The sequence below is a fragment of the Dreissena polymorpha genome, chromosome 7, assembly GCF_020536995.1.
Source record: "Dreissena polymorpha isolate Duluth1 chromosome 7, UMN_Dpol_1.0, whole genome shotgun sequence".
Taxonomy (NCBI): Eukaryota; Metazoa; Mollusca; class Bivalvia; order Myida; family Dreissenidae; genus Dreissena; species Dreissena polymorpha.
The window spans coordinates 39,695,185-39,722,159 of record NC_068361.1 but is presented as its reverse complement, the minus strand read 5'-3'; the positions used below and the strand labels follow the sequence as shown (position 1 = coordinate 39,722,159).

General features: G+C 33.4%; 1 protein-coding gene across 3 annotated transcripts in view; it reads right to left on the bottom strand.

Annotated features, from left to right (window-relative positions):
* Positions 1–369: 369 nt before the first annotated feature.
* LOC127838883 (E3 ubiquitin-protein ligase XIAP-like) overlaps positions 370–26,975 on the bottom strand; it is a 52,686-nt gene continuing 26,080 nt past the window's right edge. For 2 of the 3 annotated variants that reach the window (XM_052366926.1, XM_052366928.1), the window contains 8 exons: positions 5,040–5,077; positions 4,276–4,944; positions 3,717–3,856; positions 2,776–2,821; positions 2,033–2,208; positions 1,778–1,943; positions 1,351–1,464; positions 370–1,162 (listed from right to left, as the gene is read on the bottom strand). In XM_052366926.1, the coding sequence (XP_052222886.1) occupies positions 978–1,162; positions 1,351–1,464; positions 1,778–1,943; positions 2,033–2,208; positions 2,776–2,821; positions 3,717–3,856; positions 4,276–4,944; positions 5,040–5,077 (1,534 nt within the window). In that variant the 3' untranslated portion in view covers positions 370–977. Of the gene's footprint in view, positions 1,163–1,350; positions 1,465–1,777; positions 1,944–2,032; positions 2,209–2,770; positions 2,822–3,716; positions 3,857–4,275; positions 4,945–5,039; positions 5,078–26,975 lie in introns of all 3 variants that reach the window. The other variant, XM_052366927.1, reaches the window with a different exon arrangement.

Sequence of the window (26,975 nt, the reverse complement as noted above, 5' to 3'; positions counted from 1 at the left end):
GTGTCATCTTATCTGGTCTTATCCTTTGCAAGACTTAAGTTCTTCCAAAACTCAAGAAATATTACAAAACACATCCCAATGTCAGATTGTTGTATGACAATAACTAATCGCACAAGGCGCGTATTGAACATGATTTTTTAACTGAAGAAAAAGGTGATCCCTCACTCTCCATACTCGCTCGGCCTTGCCCCTTACGATTGTTTTATACTCAAGGCTCTAACAAATCTTTGAGGTCTAACATTTTCCTAGCGCAAAAACTCGGTTCGGCAACAAACAAAAGTCATCATAGAATAGTTAGACTTTTTTTTATACAATATAATACATACAATGTATACATGTATATTATCATACAACATAGTGATTGTACAAAGCAATAAAGTTCAGACATGTAATACAAGATATGCCAATATATATTTTTTTAAAGAGAAAAGAAAAGAACAACAGAAGAATAGTTATGAAAAATGATGAGTTGTATAAAGTCGGAAGAAAGCATACTGGACTTGTGTGTTTTGTTGTATATTCACAATGATCTTATAAGATTGAAAAAATATATATATATATAAATATTTTAGAAAGATAAACTAACATTAGAGTGAAATGTATATAAGTGGACAAACATTATGAGAATTTAATCCGATTCCATTTTTGTTCAAAGATTTGTAATGTGTCATTACTGAGGGCTTTTTCTTTCTCAATCTGGATTTTTAGTTTAAGACTATGGACAAAACAATTAAAATTTGGTACTTGTTTTTTGTACTTCATGTTAAAGATAAAATATTTCATCAATATAAGAATAAAATTCACAATATTATTACAGTCTATTAATTTCAATGAGTAAATTCCGAAACTTACATTTAAGAAAGATAGTTAGAAAATACTTTCTTAATCAAAATACCTTCAAAGACTGGATTAAAATAATGTAAAATTTGCATTTTTGTTACGCGTGAATGCTTCCATGAACGTGCTATGTATTGTTATCACATATAGTTCATGTACGTCGTGCGGATCCTTTGTTTTATCGGTCTGCCACAATATGTGCATATTCCGCTGTGTTCTGTGCACCGCATGCAGAATTTGTGATGAGTGCACGGTAGAAACAATGCGTCCACTGGGTTTTGTTTACATATATGACAAAAGTTTTGCTTTATTTCTAGTAGTGCACCTGAAACAAATAACAACAAGTACCGATAAATAATAGCTATGTAACAGTAATTTAAAACACCAACCAATACACACATATATACCGAAATATACATAAATCAAGCTTGAAAAAACTGAAGAACAATTCAATACTGATTATTCAACATATGTATGCCAGATGCGATATCTGGTAGAAACAAATCTTCTTGCCAGTTGGAGCAGGAACTAGTGGCTGTTGCGTTTCAAACTGTTCAATAAGACACGTAATTTCATTGATCATCTTCAAATGCATAACGATATCCTCTATGTCTGGGTCTTCTATACCTGCAAAATTGTTCAAGTACGTGATACAAATCTTTCGTCAACATACGCACGCGATACATTTCCGGAATGAAAACATTTGAATGTAAATTATGAACATGAATATTCCATATATTCAGACTAAAGATGGATAGCAAACAACCACAAGTAACAATAACCTAGCAAAGTTTAAAAACATTATATAAACGTCCAACAGCGAACATTCTTCTTTAGTTAAGTAGTGAAACTGTGTAAGTATAAATATTGTTGTTATAGCACTGAACAAACATAAAATTTAAACACAGTTAACAATTTATGATAACATTGTCGCGCTCACCTCCTTGCAGAAGCTTTAGTACTGCGTTTCTGACATCGTCCTCACGAAATCCCATGTCACAGATTATGACATTTTGATGTTTCTCCACTACTTGCTGTATTACTCTTTTGTCTATATTTATTGTGGCACCTGCACGATTTGTCCCATCATCTTGTAAAAAGCTTTCCTGTGGAAGATTTAACACATAGGAAATGTTTGCTCTTTAAATATATATTGGTAGTTTAACAATTACAATATGAGAGAAACTAGACTTACAACTGCTGTTAGACGATTGGAAAATTCGATAAGATTAATAAATTCGTCGCAATTCTCTGCCTTTGCATATGAACAGGAGGGAAACCATTGACAGTGTTCAATCCAGGAATATTCTGCTGGTTTCCATTCGTTGACGAAATAGCCGCATGAGAAACACTGAGCTTGGTCTTCAAAACCTAGGGAAACGAAATAAATTGATGCATCATAAAGAACATTGGTTTGATACTAGTCATCATAAGAATAATTTGGCCTGGTTTTCAATGTATTTTATATGACTAAACTAAGAACGCACTCACCCGCGCACACTCACAATCTTGTGACAATCTAGCCACATTCAATTGTGAACAAAATAAAGTGGGAGTTCAAATTATCTTTGTAAACCATTCCGTTTTTTCTGATTTCTGTAATTGGTCTGGTGGCAAATTTTGCATGTTTCTAGGCAAATAACTTTTTTAAGTATTAAGTTTCGCTGTCACAGAGTAGTTCTTACTTTCTGGAGGCAAAGAGGAGATCTAAATGCTTATTGGTTAACCTATAAAAATATCGAATTCATTTTGTGTATTGCCCTTTTTACTTCTCGCGTGTACGCATATATATCAATTTTGATTGTTTTATCGCGAGTTTGTATTACGTTTTAAGGCGTTTAAAAAGTACACAGAACACAATGCTCGTACATCATGTTTATGAAAATGTATGACAAGTCTTAAATCATAAAATATAATGCTTGTGAACTAATACCTAACCTCTCTGCGCTCCAATCTGTCTGATAGTTTTGGACCCACGCAGTTTCTAAATTAATTAAAAAATAACATAAACAACAATGCTTATGTGTGTAAATATAACGTACGACGCTTCTGCATATATCAATATTATTTAACATACACTTTATGTTTGCATTACAATTTATTGTAGTACAGAATCTCTAAACATTACAAGGATTTACAATTGTTGCAAATAAAAGAAATACAGGAGTCCCTTACTGGTGGAAACTTCTATCAGCTGAATAATGTGCATTTTCATATCAACATTTTGTTTTAACGTTCAGCTGTGTGAAAAAATGGTGTGCATACACCTTACATTGCTATTTATGTGTATACCAAGTTTTATTATTATTTCTTATAAAATTTTTGGTAACTGCAGCATTATTTGAATTTTATTTTGAGACACAGGGCCCCTGCACAAATAAATGGTCAAACAGAGCCATTTTTTCACTTTATACATGCAATCAAGTTCTTGACTATTTATACTGTGATTTTCGAGTTATTTCAGTTTTATTGGATGGACAAACGGACGCATTGTTGCACATAGGAAGGATTAAGAGACCATAAATAGACATGCATAAAGCACAATGTGTAAAAACGTAAATGTCATACATATTCATCTACTCGTCCTTTTAAGCATGCCTGGTTTCATGACATGGTCTTTGACCTCTCTTCATAATATAAGGATCGTGAATAATTCGAATATTGCCAAATGTAAATATATCGATTGACTACTACTATTCTTCAGTACTTTTAGATCAATTTTAGGACTGACAGACACTACCGACAGACAGCTCAATATGGCGGATAATCAACCATAGTCCCCTGCGGTGAAACCGGTTGGGAACTAATACATTCGGTAATTCCTTCTTAAATAAATAACATTTTATTTTGATCGCTAAAACACTGCATACACTAATCACCTTGCTGCACTCCATCAGAAAGGGGCAGTTTGGGGATTGTTTAACGTGTGCCAGCAGTGGATTACCAAAGTCGGATAGATTTTTCATCCCAATGCCGCAACAGAAACAGCGTACTCTATCGCAGCTACCGGTATGTTGATCTGGAAATTGATATACATAAATAATGAAACATTGTAACGCCAACCTGACGTGCATCATTTTAATAGTGCTTCTGCAGAAGCGGTTAATACACACAACTCATCAGTAGTATAGTAAATGCTACTAATATGATCGACTTCTTAAAATAATGATTGGAAACTCAACTGGAATGTCCGAACAGGTTTATGGTCGGCGTGCACACAAAAATGATTGATCGGGACAACAATTGTGGGCCTTACTTTCAGCGATGTATTTTAAGACTAGCAGTACAGTTTACAGTTAAATGTTATTTTGGTTTAAATTTCACGGAATGGAAAATAGTGGAATGAAGAACCGATACACACCATTAATTATTTATAATGTCATATGTTTGTACAAATTTATCCTTTGCTAAAAATATGTATAAAGAACCAATGCCTACCAGAGAAAAATCCTGCTGCACATAGGTCTTCACGTTGTGGTTCTGTTGTTGATGTTGTGAATCTTGTTAAGGAACCCATTCTATGGGTCCATTTCATGTAATCGTTTTGAGGATAACCGCCTTTGAGATTAAGCATGCATGGTTGTTCATTATGCATTTTTTGCTGTTTATTATCGTTAACATCTAACTCAAAAGGTAGGTTATTAAAAACACAATCCGTGAGGTTTGGACGTAAAATTTGATGGCGATTTAAATTATGCCGAAGTTTTTCGAATCCCCCGAAAATTGGCATTAAATCGTCATGCTTAATGGATTGGATAGTCTCATTATATATTCGATTCTCTAACTGTCCGAAACGTGGTTCTGTACAGCACACACTTTGGCCCATATCATTTCGATAAGCAAGGCCAACATTTGGACATTTAGCGGCCTCTGAAAAATGTAATCGCTTCCACCATAACGACATTGGAAACATGACAAACAATTGTTTTTTGCTGATGTAGATCAGTGGCGATATCTCCAGTTCAGTTCTTGTTCCTAAATTATGTATGTCATCAAGAACTATCGAAAATTCCCGCAGCTGCAAATCTAGATTATTTTTGTTGTTCAGGTCCTTTTTACGTTTGTCATTCATTTCTAGCCTAAAAAGCGCACAGCCATGTTCAGTGACTGGAAAAAAGAATAAAAATACATTCAATTAAGACAGATACTCGATTTAATTTAACACAATTTTAGGTTTGTATTTAGAACACCAGTTAGCATACCTTCAGCGGAAGACACATTAGGTCTGTACGGTTGAACACTGCAACATAATCCATGATGTTATGTTCATGTATGTTTTATTATATTTCACAAATAGCACATTTTACAACAATGACATGTGTTTATATGATCGTTTTTGTACTTATGAGGTCAATATCAGTGTCAGAATTTTAAAAGTGTCAACAGTTGAAAAAGAGAAAACATGAGTGTTCAAATTTTAACAAAAATGTATTTTAGGATGTTGGACTTTCAAGTTTTCAAGTGCAATCACACCAGTATTTAAAACTCATAACATCGTCGTTTACTGATCGCTCAAATACAAAACCTTTTTTTAGTTCAAATAATACACGCATTGGTTTAAACACTAACAGTTTACTTCTATCAGTATTTCTCATTTAATATATGTTGCAAAAAAGTGCTGAAGCAATTTTCTTTACAAACGGCCACCGGAAAAACTTTGCGAAACCGAAATTTCGCAAACTTAAGTACCCTTTTTCTTAAAGATTTGCTACTTTGAGACATAGTATGCGATAAAAGTCTTATCGTTGATTAATAATTGGTTATTTTCACTCAAAAAACGCGTTTTCTTCGCTATGAAATTTATAAGCAAAGTTGGTGTTCCCATGGGATTTTTGCATTTTCCCATGGGATTTTCGATTTTCCCATGGGATTTTTTCTCCCATGGGATTTTTTTTCTCCCATAATTTGCAAATGGGAGAAAAATCCCATGGGATTGTGAACATTTTAAAAAACGTATTTTATTTGCGTTTGCAAGTATTTTAACGTTATTTAAGGACTGTATATTGGTTTTATGCCAATTATATATATAAATATATAGTAATAAAAAAATCCCATTTTTAAATGGGAGAAAAAAATCCCATGGGATTTTTTTCTTATTTTGAGAGATTTATTCATGAAACTTTCAGAAACATCATATTTTATGAAATGATGAACAACTACGATATTTTAATGCGTTTAGTCGTGTTTAAAAAAAACAAAAAATCCCATGGGATTTTTAAATCCCATGGGATTTTTAAATCCCATGGGATTTTTTATCCCATGGGATTTTTTTCCAATGGGATTTTTCAGTTTCGTAAGCCGAATTAGTTTCTTAATGCGAAAAACAACAATAAAGGAAATAATAATTATAATTTTCAATAATAAATTGAATAATATAAATAACATGAATATTTTTAAAATGAGTTACAATTAAAGGTTTATGCTAGTAGAACTTATCATTTCTTGTTCGAGCAGATGGTTGAGTCCAATTGGTGAGTATGCCAGCTTAGAACCAGTATAAATGCATCGCAGACAGACAACGCTGTCATACTGTACACACCGCTGAGTAACAATCTTTATTGCATTTCATTTTGCAACAGAAAATGAACTCCGTAGTATAATTGATCTTATATATGCCCTCTGCTTTTGAAAGCGTGCAACACATTAACATAACAATAAGTCCATGCCAAAAACTATGTGCAAATTCCATTCAAAGCTATATACACATTATAAAGGTCAGATGACCCGCGTCATGCGAAAATGGGTCTTATGTCATATGCGGCCAAAGTTGGTCCATCCTAGCTTGTCCAACCGCGCAGTCTGGTCAGGTTCTACGCTGACTGATATATCAAGTCAAGCCATGATTCGTGGTCTCATATCCAAACTCGGTAGCTCCTGTGCGAAACTTTCACCGGAAACGACGGCACCGAGACGGGCGCTCGAACTTTGCGGATGCGCGTTATATGTTATATATAATAGCGCGATGTGTTTTTTCTTGCCTAAAATTAGTAAGCCCAATCAGCGTTTTATTGTGTTCTTTGCTTCTACTATTAACAAGAACTTCAACCGATACGAACATGAATTTTATTTTAATATGTTTATTTAATGCTCGGAAAACTCATTGTATATTTAGACTACTACTTATAAAACAAAGTCGGGTTTTCAACATCTGTTTTCGGCATATAAATTGTTATTCCAGATTTTACGCACTTTACTGTACAAAATACCGTTAGGGCCACCGTGGTTACTCATTAAAATCCAGAGGGCGAGAATGCGAGAACGCGAAAGTACGATGACGACAGTGCGACAATACGATGGCGACAATGCGTTCGTACGATTGCGAAAACGCGCTAGTACGATGACGACAATGCGACAGTGCGACAATACAATGGCGGCAGTACGATAGTACGGGGGCGACAATGCGATAGTCATATCGTACTTTCGCCGTGGTATCATCGCAATGTCGCCATCGTTCTATCGCATTGTCGCCATCGTATTGTCGCACTGTCGCCATCGCATTTTCGAATTGCCGCCATCATACTATCGCGTTATCGCATTGGCACCATCGTACTATCGCACTGTCGGCTATCGCCATCGTATTGTCGCACTGTCGTCATCGTATTTTCGCACTGTCGTCATCGTATTATCGCACTATCGAACTGTAGTATTGTCGCCATCGTACTATCTCACTGTCGCCATCGTATTGTCGCACTGTCGTCATCGCACTGTCTGATTGTCGTCATCGTATTATCGCGTTCTCGCATTGTCGCCATCGTACTATCGCATTGTCGCCATCGTATTGTCACCCTGTCATCATCGTATTGTCTCATTGTCGCCATCGTACTATCGCGTTCTCGCGTTCTCGCCCTCTGGATTTTAATGTGTAACCACGATGGCACTAACGGTATTCCGTAATACTGCTAAAGCACAGTATGATTAGGTCACTCCCAATGCTCAAATCTCTATTTTAGTAACAACACATGTCTATGGAAGGATATTTAGGTAAAAGTAACATCATTCGTGGTGAATATTTACATTATGACTGATGCTTATTCTAATTTGCTTTATGACAATTCCAACATGCTTGTTGTCTATTCGTTTATACTTGATGATTGCTGCAACATTACATCATTCATGATGAATATTTACATTATGCGTGATGTTTATTCTAACATGCTTCATGACAGTTCCAACATGCTTGTTCTCTATCGGTTATACTTGATGATTGTTTCAACATGCTTGGTGACTATCCAATGTGTGTGTGTTCATTATTCCTGAAACCAGTCATAATCGGTTTTGCCCTTAAGCGTCATTAACAACGGCAGTTAGCAACAGGCAGTAAGCAGAATGCAAGTTACTAAATTATGACAACAGGTGGCGCGCGTTTATTTTCCGTATGTTGAATAAATTACTTTTCGGAAAAAAAAGCGAAAACATCCGAATCATTTTGACTAGTAAACTGAATAAGCTGAATTAGTTCCCTTCGTTATATAATCTCCATTAAACTAAATACGTTCATTATTGCCATGAAGACCAGTAGGTTTACACAATGAATTGACTGCCGTGAATGTTTTTGATATTTGTAAGATGCAATTGGCACTCAAGAAATTATACATGTATTTAATTCAGGACATAACGGGGCTGATGTGTTGGAATTGTGGCCCTTCCCTAGTCCAAATAATTACAGTAGACGTAATCTACCGATGTGCATTGCATATCGACCTCATATTTATAAAGTAGCCCAAACCCCCATTGCCACAGACCTGTGCGTGAAACTTTCAGATTTCTCGAGTCTGTTTACCATGCTATAATTACAATTTCTATAAACACATATTTATCATTTTATGACTATATAATGTCTGTGGTATAAAGAGAAACCTGAAAGTTACAAGTACTCGTGTCTAGTACTGTACAACTATTGTACTCCTCGTTGAGAAAACAACTACTTCATCTACATGTATTAAAATATCATAAAACATAATTTTCAATCAAGTTGGAAAAAATCAATAAATAAATGTCATATAAACAGGTTTGTCATGAACGTTGACGTCGCTCTTGGTTACCAGAAAAATTCCCACGCACGGATTTCAACCGTCATTGTTTACAATCAATTAAGTGCATAAGTACTTGAATTTGTATAGTGTTTTTTAAAAGTGTCCAGCTACAGGTGGTTAGCGTGTGGCTATAATACGAATTAGTGAAAACATATTTTGGAATGATAAGTAATCATATTATAACGAAAAATCAACTTTTCTTAAAAAAAATAAGTTAAATATATATTCAACAAGGTATCCAACTCGAAATCATCCAAAAACGGGATGCATCGTTTTAAACAGCCATTACTTCATCAATTTTGCAGCGATTTTCACGATCTTGGTCTTATTCAACGCAGAAATAAATTTCCTTTCTGGAAATTTATATGTCTTGCAATATTTTTACAAATACTGGGTCAACTTTTAAGAAATAACACGATACACAACTCGCGTGACCCAGCTGTGATCGATCAGACAGTATTCATGACTGAAATCTGCACGGGGAAAAGGGCATTTTCCCTGCAAAGTTCACGAACCTCGATACCATAATTCAATAAAACGTATGAAAAAAACATTCTTACCGTGCTTGCCGTAGCATTATGCATCAAAACTAACTGTCCAGCGCATTTTCAAACCTTTGTTTACATACATTTCAACCAACTGACATTTTAAACACAAGAGTGATTTCATTGCTCCAATGCGGAGTTGTGTCTTTACAACTGGAGATTTCATTCATAAATACGGTCTGATCGATCACAACTGGGTCAAGCGAATTATGTATAGCTTTATTTCTTAAAATTTGACCCAGCATGTGTAGAAATATAACAATATATATACATTTCCTTAAAGGAAATTCATTTCTGCGTTGAATAAGACCGGGTCATGAAAATCGCTGCAAAATTAATTTAGTAATGGCTGCTCAAAACGATGCACCCCGTTTTCGGATGATTTCGAGTTGGATACCTTGTTATATATAAAACGATAGTGATTTTTTTTTATAGAAAATTTGATTTTTCGTTTTAATATGATTATTTATCATTCAAAAAGATGTTTTCACTAATTATTATCATAGCCACACGCTAACCACATGTGTGTCTAGCACGTGTGCCGGGAGAACAGGGCTTAATGTATTTTTTGTTAAACTCTATAATATTTATATCCAATCTGTATGGAATGAGTGCTGTATTGGACGTCATCATTGATGACGTTCAATCGAACGAATGATAAAGGGGGCTAAAATTCGTTAAGCTCCAGCGTATAGCAGCGATTTGGGAGTCTTGAAAACTGGTCTGTAACTTTTGCTGAAATTTGACATGTATATGGACCAGAACTCGATCTACACGATGGCGTATTCGTCATATCTGGAAAAAGTCCAGTTTTTGATAAAATTACGAAAAAGTGGTGTTTTTTATTGCGCAATCGCTATAAAATGAGTTCTCGCCGGAAGCGTTAATAGCGTTAATAGCAACCCAAACACAATTCAACCCAAGGAGACAATTCACGCGATAGACACTTCAAATTTGATTTTAATTAATACATATTGCGATTTTATTCCCAAATTAATAAATAAATTCATATTGCGTTTAACATACATAGCTGAACCCGTTTAGAAAATATTAACAAAACAAACAAAAACAAACAACAGTTAAATTTCATTAATGTAAATATGGTAACCTGATTACATATCCACTAGCGTACACATGAAAAATAGTTCGCAAGTAAACAACAAACAATCATATTTAAACGCAAATAAGTTAACAAAATATATAAAATAAATCCGAGAAATTGATACTTAAAAATACAATTTCTGCACTAAAAACATTTTTGAGAGTCATTAAAACACATAATTTCGGAAGTATACAACCAACATTCAATATGGCTGCCAATGAACGTTCGAACAGAACGCGAGAAAGTATTTACAAAATAACATCATCAAAATAATTAAAGTGAACGCTACTTCGCCGTTTTTTAGATAAGTATACGATCTATTGAAAAACACTAGCATTTGACATAAACACACCCGTGGATATGGAAATAGACATCACGCGGCTCCCGCATTTTGCGCTGTGTACGGTTGTTCAGAAAACTTGGTAAGTGTCATTGTGTTCTTGAATTTGTCCGATGAGTTGAATTTTATATACCATTACCATGCGAGAAAGTTTTCAAACACATTTATTTCTCACGAAACTTACCTTTAAAAATAAACAACACAAATATTAGTGGCACGAACTGGTATTGGCACGAAACGACAATCAACCGTTAAAGTTCAAGGGCATAATTTGAATGGAAATACATGTGTTGAATATTGGATAAATTAATCGTTTTGCCGTTAAAAGGGTAATTTTTTTTGGTTTGCTTTGCTTATTTTTTTTATCAAAACACAAGTTTTATAGTTTGATTTCTGTATAACAGTTCAGTTAACGTTATATCTTGAATTTATAAATATCGAAATAGATGTCGGAGTTTGCACATTTCGGACGTTGCTATGCAAATTGCAAGTTAGTTCTCGATAGAATATACTGTTTTACCTTTCGCATACAGTTGTGCAGCTGTTTTCCATGTAATGATGCAATGTTTTACGTCTGGAATACCCCCCTCGATGATTATAAATCATTAACTTCTCAAATTATAAGCATCGTCAACTTGACAAGGTTCTGTTTAATTAATAAATGGTAGAATATGTAAAGCTGAGTAACATTAATTCAGCACACATGACTTGATATGAAATACATATATATCTCGTGTGGCGTATTTTCATTTAAACTCTGGGTTTAATGACTACAAGTCGGCCGTGCAGTTAAATATTTTTTAAAGCATAGAAATATTCAAAAATTATTTTGGATTTTGTGTTTGTCATGCATAATTTAAATTTTCATAGGAATAAAATAACTTACAGCGACAGGATTACGGCTTTGTTATGGTAAGCATTTGATACAAATGTTATTAAGAATGAGTGTGGTTGTAAATAAATTTTGACAAAATGGAACGAAAAAAAAACACACAAAATGGAAGTGCGTGCATGTTACTGTATCTTGCAACTTTATTGTTTTAAGAATTGGATTAAAGTTTAAATTTAGGTAAGCGTGTCGCTTATACTAAATTAAGTTCTTAATACCTCCTTTGCTCTTATATGGTATGAAATGCGTATCTCGTGTAACGTAATTTCATTCAAACTCTGGATTTTAATGACGACAAGTCAGACGTGTTTTTTTATTTAACAGTAAAATATTTTTAAAGCATCAAGAGATTGTAAAAAATATTTCCGATTGTATTTTTGTCATGCATAATTTAATCTTCCATAAGAATAAAATAACTCGCTGTGTCAATATTTCGGTTTCCTTAATCATGTTTTAGGTAAGAATGGTTAGCATTTGATACACAAGTTTTAAAAAAAATAGTGTGGTTTTTAATAAATTTTGAGAAAGAGACGGATGATCAGAATTGGAGGTTCAAATCTTTGTCAAGTATAAAATGTTAACCATTCTGACCTAAAACACAATACAGGAAACCATACATCCAACTTGTCGTCATTAAAGTCCAGAGTTTACATGAAATTATGTTACACGAGATATGTATTTCATACTATACAGAAGCGAAGGAGTCATAAAAAAACTCAATTTAGTATTAACAACATGCTTACATGTACATCAATTTTAACTTTAATTCTTTGCTTTGAACAATAAAGTTACAAAGATTTGAACCTCCAATTCTGGTCATATTACATTAATATTTGCATATTTTAATACCATATAAATATTGTTTAAATCTATTTGTTGATAAATTTAAAATAGCTGACTTTCCTCTTACATGCCCTTGTATTTCAAGATAGAATACTTTCCTTCACAGAGGAGAGAGGTCTGAGTTTGAATCTCAGTGGGGGCTTCAGAGGATGATTTATTTTTAGAAAAATGATTATATTTGCTCATCTTTTTAAATGACTTTGAGCCACACACCTTAAAATTAACTGCATGGCATAGTAAATTTAAGTATAAATAAGAAACATATCTTTATCTTTGCCATTTAGAATATATCTGGTGATTACAAGGTAGAAATCCGTCTTTTTTGCGCTTTAAAACTTAAAAATAATCGCGTTTGTAGAAATAGACGTAAATGTCTACAAATCCTACTTTCAGTTTAAAAGCGGTACCGTTTGAACAATAATATATTACTTTCTAACTAGGCTATAGATTTAATTTTATCTATGCCAATTAGAATATACAATGTATCTGGTGGTTACAAGGTAGAAATCCGTCTATTTTGCGCTTTAAAACTAAAATTAATTGCCTTGGTCAAAATATGAGAATACGTATATAGAATCCTACTTACTGTTTTAAATAAAAACGTTACATCTTGAATTTATAAATATCGAAATAGATGTCGGAGTTTGCACATTTCGGACGTTGCTATGCAAGTTAGTTCTCGATAGAATATACTGTTTTACCTTTTCGCATACAGTTGTGCAGCTGTTTTCCATGTAATGATGCAATGTTTTACGTCTGGAATACCCCCCTCGATGATTATAAATCATTAACTTCTCAAATTATAAGCATCGTCAACTTGACAAGGTTATGTCAAGATTTAATTTTTTTATTTAATTAATAATTAGTAGAATATGTAAAGCTGAGTAACATTAATTCAGACTGATTTCTGATTAGGGCAGTGGTTCACCTGATTCTCTCATAGGTTGACCACACCACATTTTATAGCAGTACAAAAACAAATAGCTTGTAATTATAATTGATAAATGTGAATGTTTAATTTATTTGTTTGCAACAATTTGGTACCTTTTGGTTTGAGCATTGTAAGCCTAGTGTATAATTGCCCCTTTGTTCAGCACACATGAATTGATATGAAATACAGCTATATCTCGTGTGGCGTATTTTCATTTAAACTCTCGATTTTAATGACTACAAGTCAGTCGTGCAGTTAAATATGTTTTAAAGCATAGAAAGAATCCAAAATTATTTTGGATTTTGTGTTTGCCATGCATAATTTAAATTTTCATAGGAATAAAATAACTTACAGCGACAGGATTACGACTTTGTTATGTTAAGCATTGTATACAAATGTAATTAAGAATTAGTGTGGTTGTAAATAAATTTTGAGAAATGGAACGCAAAAAAATCACAGAAAATGGAAGTGCGTGCATGTTACTGTATCTTGCAACTTTATTGTTTTTAGAATTGGATTAAAGTTTAAATTTAGGTAAGCGTGTTGCTTGAACTAAATTTAGTTCTTTATGTCTCCTTTGCTCTAATATGGTATGAAATGCGTATCTTGTGTAACGTAATTTCATTAAAACTCTGGATTTTAATGACGACAAGTCAGACGTGTTATTTTATTTAACAGTAAAATATTTTTTAAAGCATCAAAAGATTGTAAAATATTTCCGATTGTATTTTTGTCATGCATAATTTAATCTTCCATAAGAATAAATAACTCGCTGCGTAAAGATTTCGGTTTCCTTAATCATGTTTTAGGTAAGAATGGTTAGCATTTGATACACAAATTTAAAAAAAAATAGTGTGGTTTTTAATAAATTTGAGAAAGAGAAGGATGACCAAAATTGGAGGTTCATATCTTTGTAACTTTATTGTTTTGAGCAAAGGATTAAAGTTAAAATTGATGTACATGTAAGCGTGTCGTTAATACTAAATTTAGTTTTTTTATGACTCCTTCGCTTCTGTATATACAATGTATACACTACGAGACCCGTGATTGTTGCCTAATTTGCGGAGTCAAGGCGGACAGTTTGCTTTTTGAGTGGAAAATCACCGCGATTTCATGTGATTCGTCACATTTATATCGGTAAATATGTCTGAGAATTTCATTAACACAACCATATGACTACGCCATTTTTCAGAAGTGTAAAGAGTACAGTGCATAATTCGGGACGAGCGTATTTAAAAAGCTTATATCATATTTCTCGTAAATTACCAAATTATTAGTTTTGTCTAAATCAAATACCATGTATAGAGAAACAAGGTATTTATAACCGACCAATGACGAAACACTATGCAACTTTCAATTTAGACAGTGCTACATGTATATGGCAACAATATGGAATTTGAAAAGTGGTAGTGTATTTGGGCCTGGAATATATTTAAATAATGTTTACATTTTATGTTCAATAATTATTGCATGATCATTCTGCGCTGTTATATTAATTTGGAGCCGTTAAAGCTTCCGACATTACTTCATCAAATTCATGTCGGAACGGGAGTATTTTAGCTAATACGCCCATTGTATACAACAACAACAAAAGCTTTATTATTGCAATGTATAATGTAAGTGTATACATAATATATGTTACATGTACATGCGGTGATGCGAGAATCGCGGAAAAAATAACGGGTCGCGTAGTGTAGTATGAAATACATATCTCGTGTAACATAATTTCATGTAAACTCTGGACTTTAATGACGACAAGTTGGATGTACGGTTTCCTATATTGTGTTTAAGGTCAGAATGGTTAGCATTTTATACTTTTATAATTAAAAAATAGTGTGGTTTTAAATAAAATTTGAGAAAGGGAAGGAAGAACAGAAAATGGAAGTTCATATCATTGTAACTTTATTGTTTAAAGCATTGGGTTTAAGTTAAAATTGAGGTAATTGGTTGTTAATAATAAATTAAGTTTTTTTATGACTCCTTCGCTCTTGTTAAGTATGAAATACGTATCTCGTGTATCGTAAATTCTTTTAAACTCTGGATTTTGTGATCGCCTTTTGTGTGTCGTCTGTTGTTAGTCGTAACATTTACCTTGTTACATGTAACACTTAAGAATGTAATGTATTGCAGATTCAGAGATGTCTGTTCTGTTTTGAAGGTCATGTGAAAAATAAACTTATGGGATGTTTGCATATTTTAATAACATATAAATATTGTTCAAATCTATTTGTTGATAGATTTAAAATAGCTAACTTTCCTCTTACATGCCCTTGTATTTCAAGATAGAATACTTTCCTTCACAGAGGAAAGAGGTCTGAGTTTGAATCTCAGTGGGGGCTTCAGAGGATGATTTATTTGTAGAAAAATGATTATATATGCTCAACTTTGTAAATGACTTAAAGCCACACACCTAAAAATTAACTGCATGGCATAGTAAATTTATGTATAAATAATAAACATATTTTTATCTTTGCCATTTAGAATATATCTGGTGATTACAAGGTAGAAATCAGTCTTTTTTGCGCTTTAAAACTTAAAAATAATTGCATTTGTCGAAATAGACATATATGTCTACAAATCCTACTTTTGGTTTAAAAGCGGTACCATTTAAACAATAATATATTATTTTCTAACTAGGCTATAGATTTAATTTTATCTATGCCAATTAGAATATACACATGTAAGGCTATAGATTTAATGACAATTTTGCACACTTTCAAATAGCATCTTTATGTATTGATTAACATGTATTTCATTTCAAAGTGTGTGGCTTTAGTCTAAGCTATGCTTAGCGCGCATGTCAGGTATTAGTCTGGTCAATACAGCCTAAACTTACAACGGCCTCGATAAATGACAACCGGCCTGTTTCACGCATGGACATTGATAGCCAAGATAATAACGGTTTGAATGACAATGATCATTATTATACATTACTATTGCTATTAAAACCACACAATTTGATTAAATTGTAATAATCAGATTTATGATTATCTTGTCAAGCGACCAGGCCGTCATGGATTTGGACCGTCCTGACCCGCATTTTAACCATGGCCGTTGAGGGCATAGCAGTTTTCTTTATATGGGCCAGTGGCTATAGTAAAATCTTGTTACCACTCTAGAAATCACATTTACTGTGCATCCTTCAAGAAACTTGGTCAGGTCATTTGTTCTAATGATGTCTTGGCTGAATTTGAAAAACTGTTTCGCTTTCTTAAATTTATGCGCAAATCTTAATGAAGTTTGGTCAGAAGATTTGTATAAATTAAATCTCAGCCAAGTTTGACACTGGGTCATTTGAGCTAACAAAATTGGTTAATATATTAAACCAGGGGTTTTTTTTAGAAAAAGGGGAAGACGCTGGACGCTGGGTAAAAGGGGAAAATCGAGCGCGAAAGAGACATATTTGGGGAAAAAAATAAAAACTGTTCATTTCAATGTCTATAACTGACCTACAGACTTCAGGTTTTTTTTTAGAAAAAGAGTCATGTCTCTGACCTTTTTGTTCTTAAACACATGAACAAGTATGATATTAAAGTCAAAGTCCTAAATAAAGTTGCAGGGGTAGATCTAATAATGGGAAATGTTTTCAACTTGGGCCGGGGAACGATGTCAATATTGTGATTTCAATTTCATGATGAATGGGTTGACGATCTAGATCTGCTACAGTATTGGAAGGGAAAGGTGCGGCAGCTGCCGATTGTCTACTTTCACTTTCACAATAATCCGACAGTATTAATCGATGTTGATTACATGTACCTCCGAATCCTGCTGGGTTTCAACGGTTTTTGATGATTCATTCTTAAAAAATACGTCAACGCAATTAATATTTTCCGAGTTCGAACGTTTTATTTTGTTCGTGTATGAACGCCAATTGTGAGACTTTTTCTGTTTTAACGTTCACATAACCCGGATGAAAATTCGACTGGTTTCCGGTAATTAATTGACGAAACACCCTTCTCGCGCAAGACCGGAATCCAGTAAAATAGTCACATGATTAATACGATTAGTTGCCCGGTTTCCATGACGTAATTTAAGAGCTATATATAGAATCACTGGGATTCCCAGATTTGAGTGTTCGTCGGGAGAGAGAGAGAGAGAGAGATCGTTGTACATGGTACAAATTGGATAAGCGTCGACTTCCCAAAAGAAAAAGAAAAAATCTTTGAGGGTAAAATATTATATTTTGGTGAAAAATTATATTTTTGAAGGGAAAATGGTATTTTTAGGGGAAAAATTCTGGTAGGGGAAGACGCCGAATATCGGCGTCACTTTCTTAGTAAAAAAAACCCCTGATTAAACAAACAAAAAGCATGTTTATACCACAGAAGTCACACTGTTAGTCTAATCTTCATCAACATCGGTATGCATATTTAACTTCAAAACAAATATTGGACCAGCGATTTCAATAGAAGCAGAATCCTGCGATTTGACGCGAGCAAATTAAAAATGACTCATTTTTGACGCAACCCTTTTTTCTGCCGTGCGTCATTTTGACGCATCAAAAATTTAACCCGAGGGTCAGTCAGTTAACATCTCCAGTTCCATGGTAATATATCCGCCTGTGCTCCTAATCAAAATTAATGTTTCAGTATTTGAAACTCGGTCTATAATCGAGGGAATAGAGGTCTACCCCGCGCGTTGTTTTTTATACTCTCAAGTCATAATACTACACATAAACATTAAGAAAACACATTTTCTCAATTAGATATAAATTATCCGAGTAGAATTAAATTGCTACGTCTTGACCTTTGACATTGTAATTGGCGGACGTATTGTAAATTAACATTAAACCCGCGTTCAATTAAAAAATGGCGATTCAAACAACAACAACAATTCAAATTACAAGTAATGGTGATTCAATAATGGAAATAGCATTAATTGGATTTAACGAACATTAAATAAGGTTTCTTAAACCAGATAACAACAAGGAAATTTTGGATTATTAAAGTTAAACTACTACTGGTAAGGCATTCTTAAGTGTATATATTTCCGACATGTATAGTATTCGGATAAACAGCAATAGATATACATGCATTTAGATTGTGTTTTTGTACAAAAGCTATCATAGGGATGATGATAATATAACAAGGATAAATATGTGATGAAAAGGTGCTACAGGTACATATCTTAAATTACTTAAATGTGTTATGATGAAGTAGATTTTAATGAGCATTTATTGTTTTAACAAATAAACATAGTATAGTGATAGAAATAATAAAAGTTGTAAAATGAACATGTTTTGTTTTTGAAAAACTTAAAGTCGATATTGTTCGCACAAATTATTGATATTTTGTCCTTATCTTTGCGTACCAATTCATTAAAATATGCTGTGTTATGTATCATGGTATTTTATTTAATAACGCAGTATAACTTTTTTAGATACATTTGTATTGTGTAACTCTTGGAGCATGTTTTTATCTAAAAAAATTGAATAATACAGACAAAAACACAATTAACGCACTTCAAAATTGACCCCAGAATTTTTCAATTTGACTCCTCAAAATTTCAGTCCAGGGGTCATTGACTCCTGGTTTTTATGGAATGAGTGCTAAATTGACGTCATCATTTGATTTTAAATAGAAACAAATTCGTACCCATATTTCGTAACCATATTTTTTTCGTACCTATTTTTTTTTTAACCCATTTTTTCGTCCTTAAATTTTTTTCGTACCCACATTTTTTTTTCGTACCCATTTTGTTCGTACCCAAATGTTTTTTGTACCCTAATTTGTTCGTACACAATTCTTTTTTTTGTCCCCTTTTTTTTCGAACCCAAATGTTTTTCATACCCATTTTTTTTTCGTACCCAATTTTTTTTTTTACCCAAATTTTGTTGGTACCCAATTTTTTTTCGTACCCATTTTTTTTATACCCAAATGTTTTTCGTACCCAAATTTGTTCGTACCCAAATTTTTTTTCGTACCCATTTTTTTCGTACCCAAATTTTTTTCGTACCCATTTTTTCGTACCAAATGTGTCCGTTCCCAATTTTTGTCTTACTCAATTTTTTTTTCGTACCCATTTTTTTGGTTCCCAAATGGTTTTCGTACCAACATTTGTTCGTACCCAAAAAATTGTTCGTACCCATCTTTTTCGTACCCAAATGTTTTTTGTACCCAAATTTTTTCGTACCCAAATTTTGTTTCGTACCCATTTTTTTCGTAGCCAAATTTGTTTTGTACCAAAACTTTTATTCGTACCCATTTCTTTTGTACCCAAATAGTTTTTTCGTACCCTAATTTTTTTCGTTCCCTATATTTTTCGTATTCTAATTTGTTTTCGTAACCAAATTGTTTTTTTTCCTACCCACATTTTTTTCATACCCATTTTTTTTTCGTATGGAATGAGTGATGTATTGGACGTCATCATTGATGACGTTCATTCGAACGAATGATAAAGGGGGCTAAGTTTCATTAAGTTGGTGCATATAGTCGCGATTTGGGCGCCTTGAAAACTGGTCTGTTACTTTTGCTGAAATTTGACATGTATATGGACAAGAATGCGATCTACCTGTTGGCGTAGGCGTTATACCTGGGAAAAATATAGTTTTTGATTAAATCACGAAAAAGTTTCGCAAGTTTTACATAACCGGAATTACAAAATGCGGTATGTGGATATACCGAAGTCCTACCGAAATCCCCGAAATCAAACTTTGATAAAACAATGTTTCATTAGTGATTTCAGTGTATTTCGCAACGATCTATATTAAAATACGCAGTTTTTCAATACACAATCAATATTAATGGGGATTTCGTGGGATCTCGTGGATTTCTGGGGATTTTGGTAATTACGGGAAATTCGGTATTTCTTCACACCCGTCAAAATGGTCGACTTCGTCAGAATGAACGCTTAGAAAGTATTTACAAAAAAACATCATCTCAAACGATGTAAAGTGAACGCTACTTATCTGTTTTGTAGATAAGTATACGATCCATTGGAAAACACTAACATTTGACATAAAAAAACGCCAGTGGATATGGAAATCTTCATCGTTTGAAATAGCAGACGGCGTCGACCAAAGGCGAAAAGATCGCGAGAAAGTATTCACAAAATAACAAAATTAAAAATGATGTCAAGTGAACGCTAATTCGCTGTTTTGTAGATAAGTATACGATCTATTGAAAAACCATAACATTTGACATAAAACACCCGTGGATATGCAAATCTTCTGCGTACCAAATAGCAGACATCATGCGGCGTCTAATCTGAGTCTACGCTGTTTGCCAAGGCCGATAGTATAATGAATGGAAATGCACAAACTCAGCAACTGGCAAGCATATATGCATTAGTAGATTGTTTCGTGATTATTTAGAAACGACTACATAATTCTTTTGGTTCAGCCAGTGCAACTTAACAGAAATAAGTATAATAGTTTCTACACCTGACAACAATGTGCCAACTTTATACAAGGTAAGTTGTTTACATTATTTAAAATATTTCAAGCTTACAGTATACAACAATAAACAGCTGGTACAATGTAATGTCATCGTTTTAATTTTAATAAGCCCGTGGTTAATTACCCTTTTTAATCTTATGGTTCAATGCATCTCTAACACCTTCAATTGACATTCTCGGCTCGGGTACTACTTACCGGTACATGTACCCCGGGTACTCTTAACTTTACTTACATGTAGCCCGGGTACGGTAAAGAAACTTAAACATACCCGCAAATATTAGATTGTATCCGAGTTGTATATCTGCCAAAAATCCGATGTCGTTAAACATGCTAGCGATTAAAGTAAAACAATATTGTTTACCTTAAAGAAACTTCTCTTTAAAAAAAATCTGCATCAACATGCTTTTTAGTATGAGTGTTGAGAGGACGCCGTAGGAATAATCAAGTAATCAAGAATACGTCTCTGTTTCTGCTTTTATTTCCTTCATGTATAATGACGATAAGGATTGACGACTAACATTGACGGCAATGATAACAAGCATTGAAAACTAACACTAACGACAAGGATTGGCGACTAGATGTAACATTGACGATTCTCTACAATAAATGAAATTAACAATAAAAAATGAATAATACGATTATAGTACAACAGATCTGCTATTCGAAGTATAATATGATAGCATACACTCATTAGAATAAAAGGTTTCATAAATAACAATTTGAAACATTTTCAATAAATATGGAAATATCTTATACAATATTTATTACACAGCATGAATTATTTGTTAAAACATAATATAAATACCAAATATGGTGTTCCCCATTTAACGGACCTCGCAAACCAAAAAATGTTTCTTTAAAAAAATCTATGATGGTAAAAAGTGAACGTGCGACATCGCGGAAAATATACTTGACAACGTCATACAATGACGCGACTTTAAACAATTTAAGATTTTAAATTGAATCACATTAATGATTGTAAAAATGAGTTTTGATAATACATTGTATAAATGCCATTTAACAGAAAATTGACATAAATGTAAACATAATTAATTTTTACAAAATAGCCGACAACAACCGATTTAGTGTTAAAATTCCCGGGTATGTTTTAGTATATTTACCGTACCCAGGGTACGAGCCTTACTAACTGTATTATTATTATATCTCACCGACTACCTTTACCTTGTTGTGTTTCAACCTGAAATTTATGTAAAATCCGGCTTTCTTTACTTTTATTTTTCATTCATTTGATTACGCAATTGTTGACGTATCTCGTGGAAAATTATTTGAATCTTTGGATTTTAGTGACGACAAGCTGGAAGTGTCAATTTATTTTTTACAATGAATCTAAGATGTATTTAATTTTTGTGTGTTTGTCATGCATAGTTCAGTGTTTTCCAGAAAAATTTGAGTAGCCAGTTATATGGCCGGCAACTATGCAGTAAAACCAAAGCATTTGTGACATTTACTTGATATATTTGGGAAAAGTAGCCGGCATCAAGAGTTAATGTAACCGGCAAGATCGCTAGCAGCCGGTATTTAAAGAGAACACTGATAATAGTAAACTAAATCTCTACGACGGGATTACAGCTTTGTAAAATTGTTTTTGGGTGATAATGGTTAGTAATTCATACTAATGTTATTAAAAAATATCGGCTTTAAATTTAATTTTGAGAATGCGATGGAAGAACAGAAAATGAAGAGCATACAGGGATGGAAATAAGTGGTTTACCGTGAACCCGGGGCAAGTAGATTTTGGCCTGGGCAACTCAATTTCAAAAGTTGGTAAACTTCTTTTTTTTAAAGCTTAAAACAATTCACTGCAATAAAAATTGAAAAACAATTGATCACCATGGATCAATACTAGTTAAATAACATTCATTATTTAGGAATAGGACATGATTCAATTCAGGCTCATAATAAAACATCATGCATTGAACATGTGTTGTCAGCAAATGTATTTAATTATCTATTATTTTATTAAAAGAATGTATAATATTCACATGTTCATATTTCTGGGCTCGTTATTCTTTATCTGGGCAACCAAAATACTAAAGATGGTTGCCCACAATAGTAAACAGTTAGTTTCAATCCCTGGCATATCATTGTATCTCTATTGTTATAAGCATTGCATTAAAGTTGTGATTGAGGTTAGCCTGTTGTTTATGGTATATTTACAATTTAGCTTGACTGTTATATATGAAATATATATAGTCGAGCTATCCTACTCAACCCGGCGTCGGCTTGCGCATTGGAATGTTTGCGTACCACCTCAAATATATTTCCTATGTCCATTGACATATTGCTTTTATATTTTGCATACTTCATTACCGACATAAACCCAATCTATAAACAAGAGCAGACAACTCATTTACTGTATCAAGCATTTTAACAGAATTAGGCCCTTTTTCACTTAGAATAATATGCATATTATTGATAAATCTATGTTAAAGTTTGCATATGACCTCAAATATTTTTTATGTCCCTTGACATATTGCGTTCATACACCATGTATTTTGCTTATTAACCAACATGACCCCAATGTATAAACAAGAGCAGATAACTGTATCAAGCATTTTGTAACAATTATGGCCTTTTTAACCAGGTTTTCCGAAGGAAAAAACTGGTTATTAGATTTGCGAATGCGGGCGGGCTGGCTGGCGGGCTGGCGGAATAAGCTTGTCCGGGCCATAACTATGTCGTTCATTGTCAGATTTTAAAATCATTTGGCACATTTGTTCACCATCATTGGACGGTGTGTCGCGCGAAATAATTACGTCGATATCTCCAAGGTCAAGGTCACACTTTGAGTTCAAAGGTCAAAAATGGCCATAAATGAGCTTGTCCGAGCCATAACTATGTCGTTCATCGTCAGATTTAAAAATCATTTGGCACATTTGTTCACCATCATTGGAGGGTGTGTCGCGCGAAATAATTACGTCGATATCTCCAAGGTCAAGGTCACACTTTGAGTTCAAATGTCAAAAATGGCCATAAATGAGCTTGTCCTGTCCATAACTATGTCATTCATTGTGAGATTTTAAAATCATTTGGCACATTTGTTCACCATCATGGGACGGTGTGTCCCACGAAAGAATCACGTCAATATCTCCAATGTCAAGGCCGCCACGACTAAAAATAGATTTAAAAAAAAAAAAAACTTTCAAAGGGGGTTAATTTTTTTTGGTCATTTCAAAAGTTCAGTTTGAGTTTTCTCCCTTTATCAGATTTTTTTTTTCACAATGAAAACCTGGTTTTGTGACAATTTTGTCCCTTGTTTTCACTTAGAATAAGCATATAATTGATAAATCTATTATTAAGTTTGCGTACCACCTTTAAATTGCCATAACTTGTTTATTATGCTCCCCCCCAAATTTTTTAGGGGGAGCATATAGTCGCCGCTTCGTCTGTCCGTCGGTGCACAAATTTGTTTCGTACCCAATTTTTTTTGTACCCAAATTTATATATGTACCCTTTTTTTTCGTACCCAAATAGTTTTTTGTACCCTAATTTTTTCGTTCCCTATAGGTTTTCATAACCAAATTTTTTTTCGTACCCAATTTTTTTTTTACACAAATTTGTTCGAACCCAAATTTCTTTGAACCCATTTGTTCGTACTCAAATTTTTTTCGTACCCAAATTCGTTTTGTTCCCAATTTTTTTTGTACCCAAATTTTTATTTGAACCTTTTTTTTCGTACCCAAATAGTTTTTCGTACCCTAATTTTTTTTCATAACCAATTTTTTTTTCGTACCCACATTTTTTTGTACCCAATTTTTTCGTACACAAATTTGTTCGTACCCAAATTTCTTCGTACCCATTTGTTCGTACTCATTTTTTTTTCGTACACAAATTTTTTCGTACCTTATTTTTTATTTGTACCCATTTTTTTCGTACCAAAATAGTTTTTTCGTTCCCTTATTTTGTTTGTACACTTTTTATCGTACTCAAATTTGTTTTCGTACCCAAATATGTTTTTTTTCCTACCCGCATATTTTTTCGTACCATTTTTTTTTAGAAATAATCGATTTTCAATTTGATTTCATCTCTCCACTCATTCCATCCCGCGAAACCCTTAAGGTGTCGCAAGTCTAGTATGGAATGAGTGATGTATTGGACGTCATCATTGATGACGTTCATTCGAACGAATGATAAAGGGGGCTAAGTTTCATTAAGTTGAGGCATATAGTCGCGATTTGAGCGCCTTGAAAACTGGTCGGTAACTTTTGCTGAAATTTGACATGAATATGGACAAGAATGCGATCTACCTGTTGGCGTAGGCGTTATACCTGGGAAAAATCTAGTTTTTTTATTAAATCACGAAAAAGTTTCGCAAGTTTGACAAAACCGGAATTACAAAATGCGCTATGTGGATATACCGAATTCCTACCGAAATCCCCGAAATCAAACTTTGATATAAAACAATATTTCATTAGTGATTTCAGTGTATTTCGCAACAATCTATATTAAAATACGCAGTTTTTCGATAAATAAACAATATTAATGGGGATTTCGTGGGATCTCGGGGATTCCTGGGGATTTTGGTAATTGCGGGAATGTCGGTATTTTTTCACACCCGTCAAAATGGCCGACTTCTACAGAAAGAACGCTTAAAAAGTATTTACAAAATAACATTATCACAAACGATGTAAAGTGAACGCTACTTATCCGTTTTGTAGATAAGTATACGATCCATTGGAAAACACTAACATTTGACATAAAAAAACGCCAGTGGATATGGAAATCTTCAGCTTTCGAAATAGCAGACGGCGTCGACCAATGGCTGCGAAAAGAACGCGAAAAAGTATTAACACAATAACATAATTCAAAATGATGTAAAGTGAACGCTAATTCGCTGTTTTGTAGATAAATATACGATCTATTGAAAAACCATAACATTTGACATAAAAACACCCGTGGATATGGAAATCTTCTGCGTAACGAAATAGCAGACATCACACGGCGTCTCATCTGACTGAGTCTACGTTGTTTGCCAAGGCCGATAGTATAATGAATGGAAATGCACAAACTCAGTAACTGGCAAGCATATATGCATAAGTAGGTTGTTTCGTGATTATTTACAAACGACTACATAATTCTTTTGGTTCAGCCAGTGCAACTTAACAGAAATAAGTATAAAAAGTTTCTACACCTGACAACAATATGCCAACTTAATACAAGGTAAGTTGTTTACATTATTTAAAATATTGCAAGCTTACAGTATAGAACACTAAACAGCTGGTACAATGTAATGTCATCGTTTTAATTTTAATAAGCCCGTGGTTAATTACCCTTTTTAATCTTATGGATCAATGCATCTCTTAACACCTTCAATTGACTTGTTTATGAAAAATATACACCCTCAGTGCATGTTATCCCATACACCATCACTCACTTACTAAGGCTCGATTGGTACTAAGGCTCGATTGGTCATTCTCGGCTCAGGTACTTCTTACAGGTACATGTACCCCGGGTACTCTTAACTTTACTTACATGTACCCCGGGTACGGTAAATAAACTTAAACATACCCGCAAATATTAGATTGTATCCGAGTTGTATATCCGCCAAAAATCCGATGTTAAACATGCTACAGATTAACGTAAAACAATATTGTTTACCTTAAACAACCTTTTTTTTTTAAATCTGCATCAAGATGCTTTTTAGTATGAGTTATGAGAGGACGCCGTAGGAATAAGCAAGTAATCAAGAATACGTCTCTGTTTCTGCTTTTATTTCCTTCATGTATAATGATGATAAGGATTGACGACTAACATTGACGACAATGATCACAAACATTTACGACTAACACTGACAACAAGCATTGGCGACTAGATGTAACATTGACGATTCTCTACAATAAATGAAATTAACAACAAAAAATGAATAATAAGATTATAGTACAACAGATATGCTTTTCAAAGTATAATATAATAGCATACACTCATTAGAATAAGAGGTTTCATAAATAACAATTTGAAACATTTTCAATCAATATCGAAATATCTTATACAATATTTATTACACAGCATGAATTAATTGTTAAAACATAATATAAATA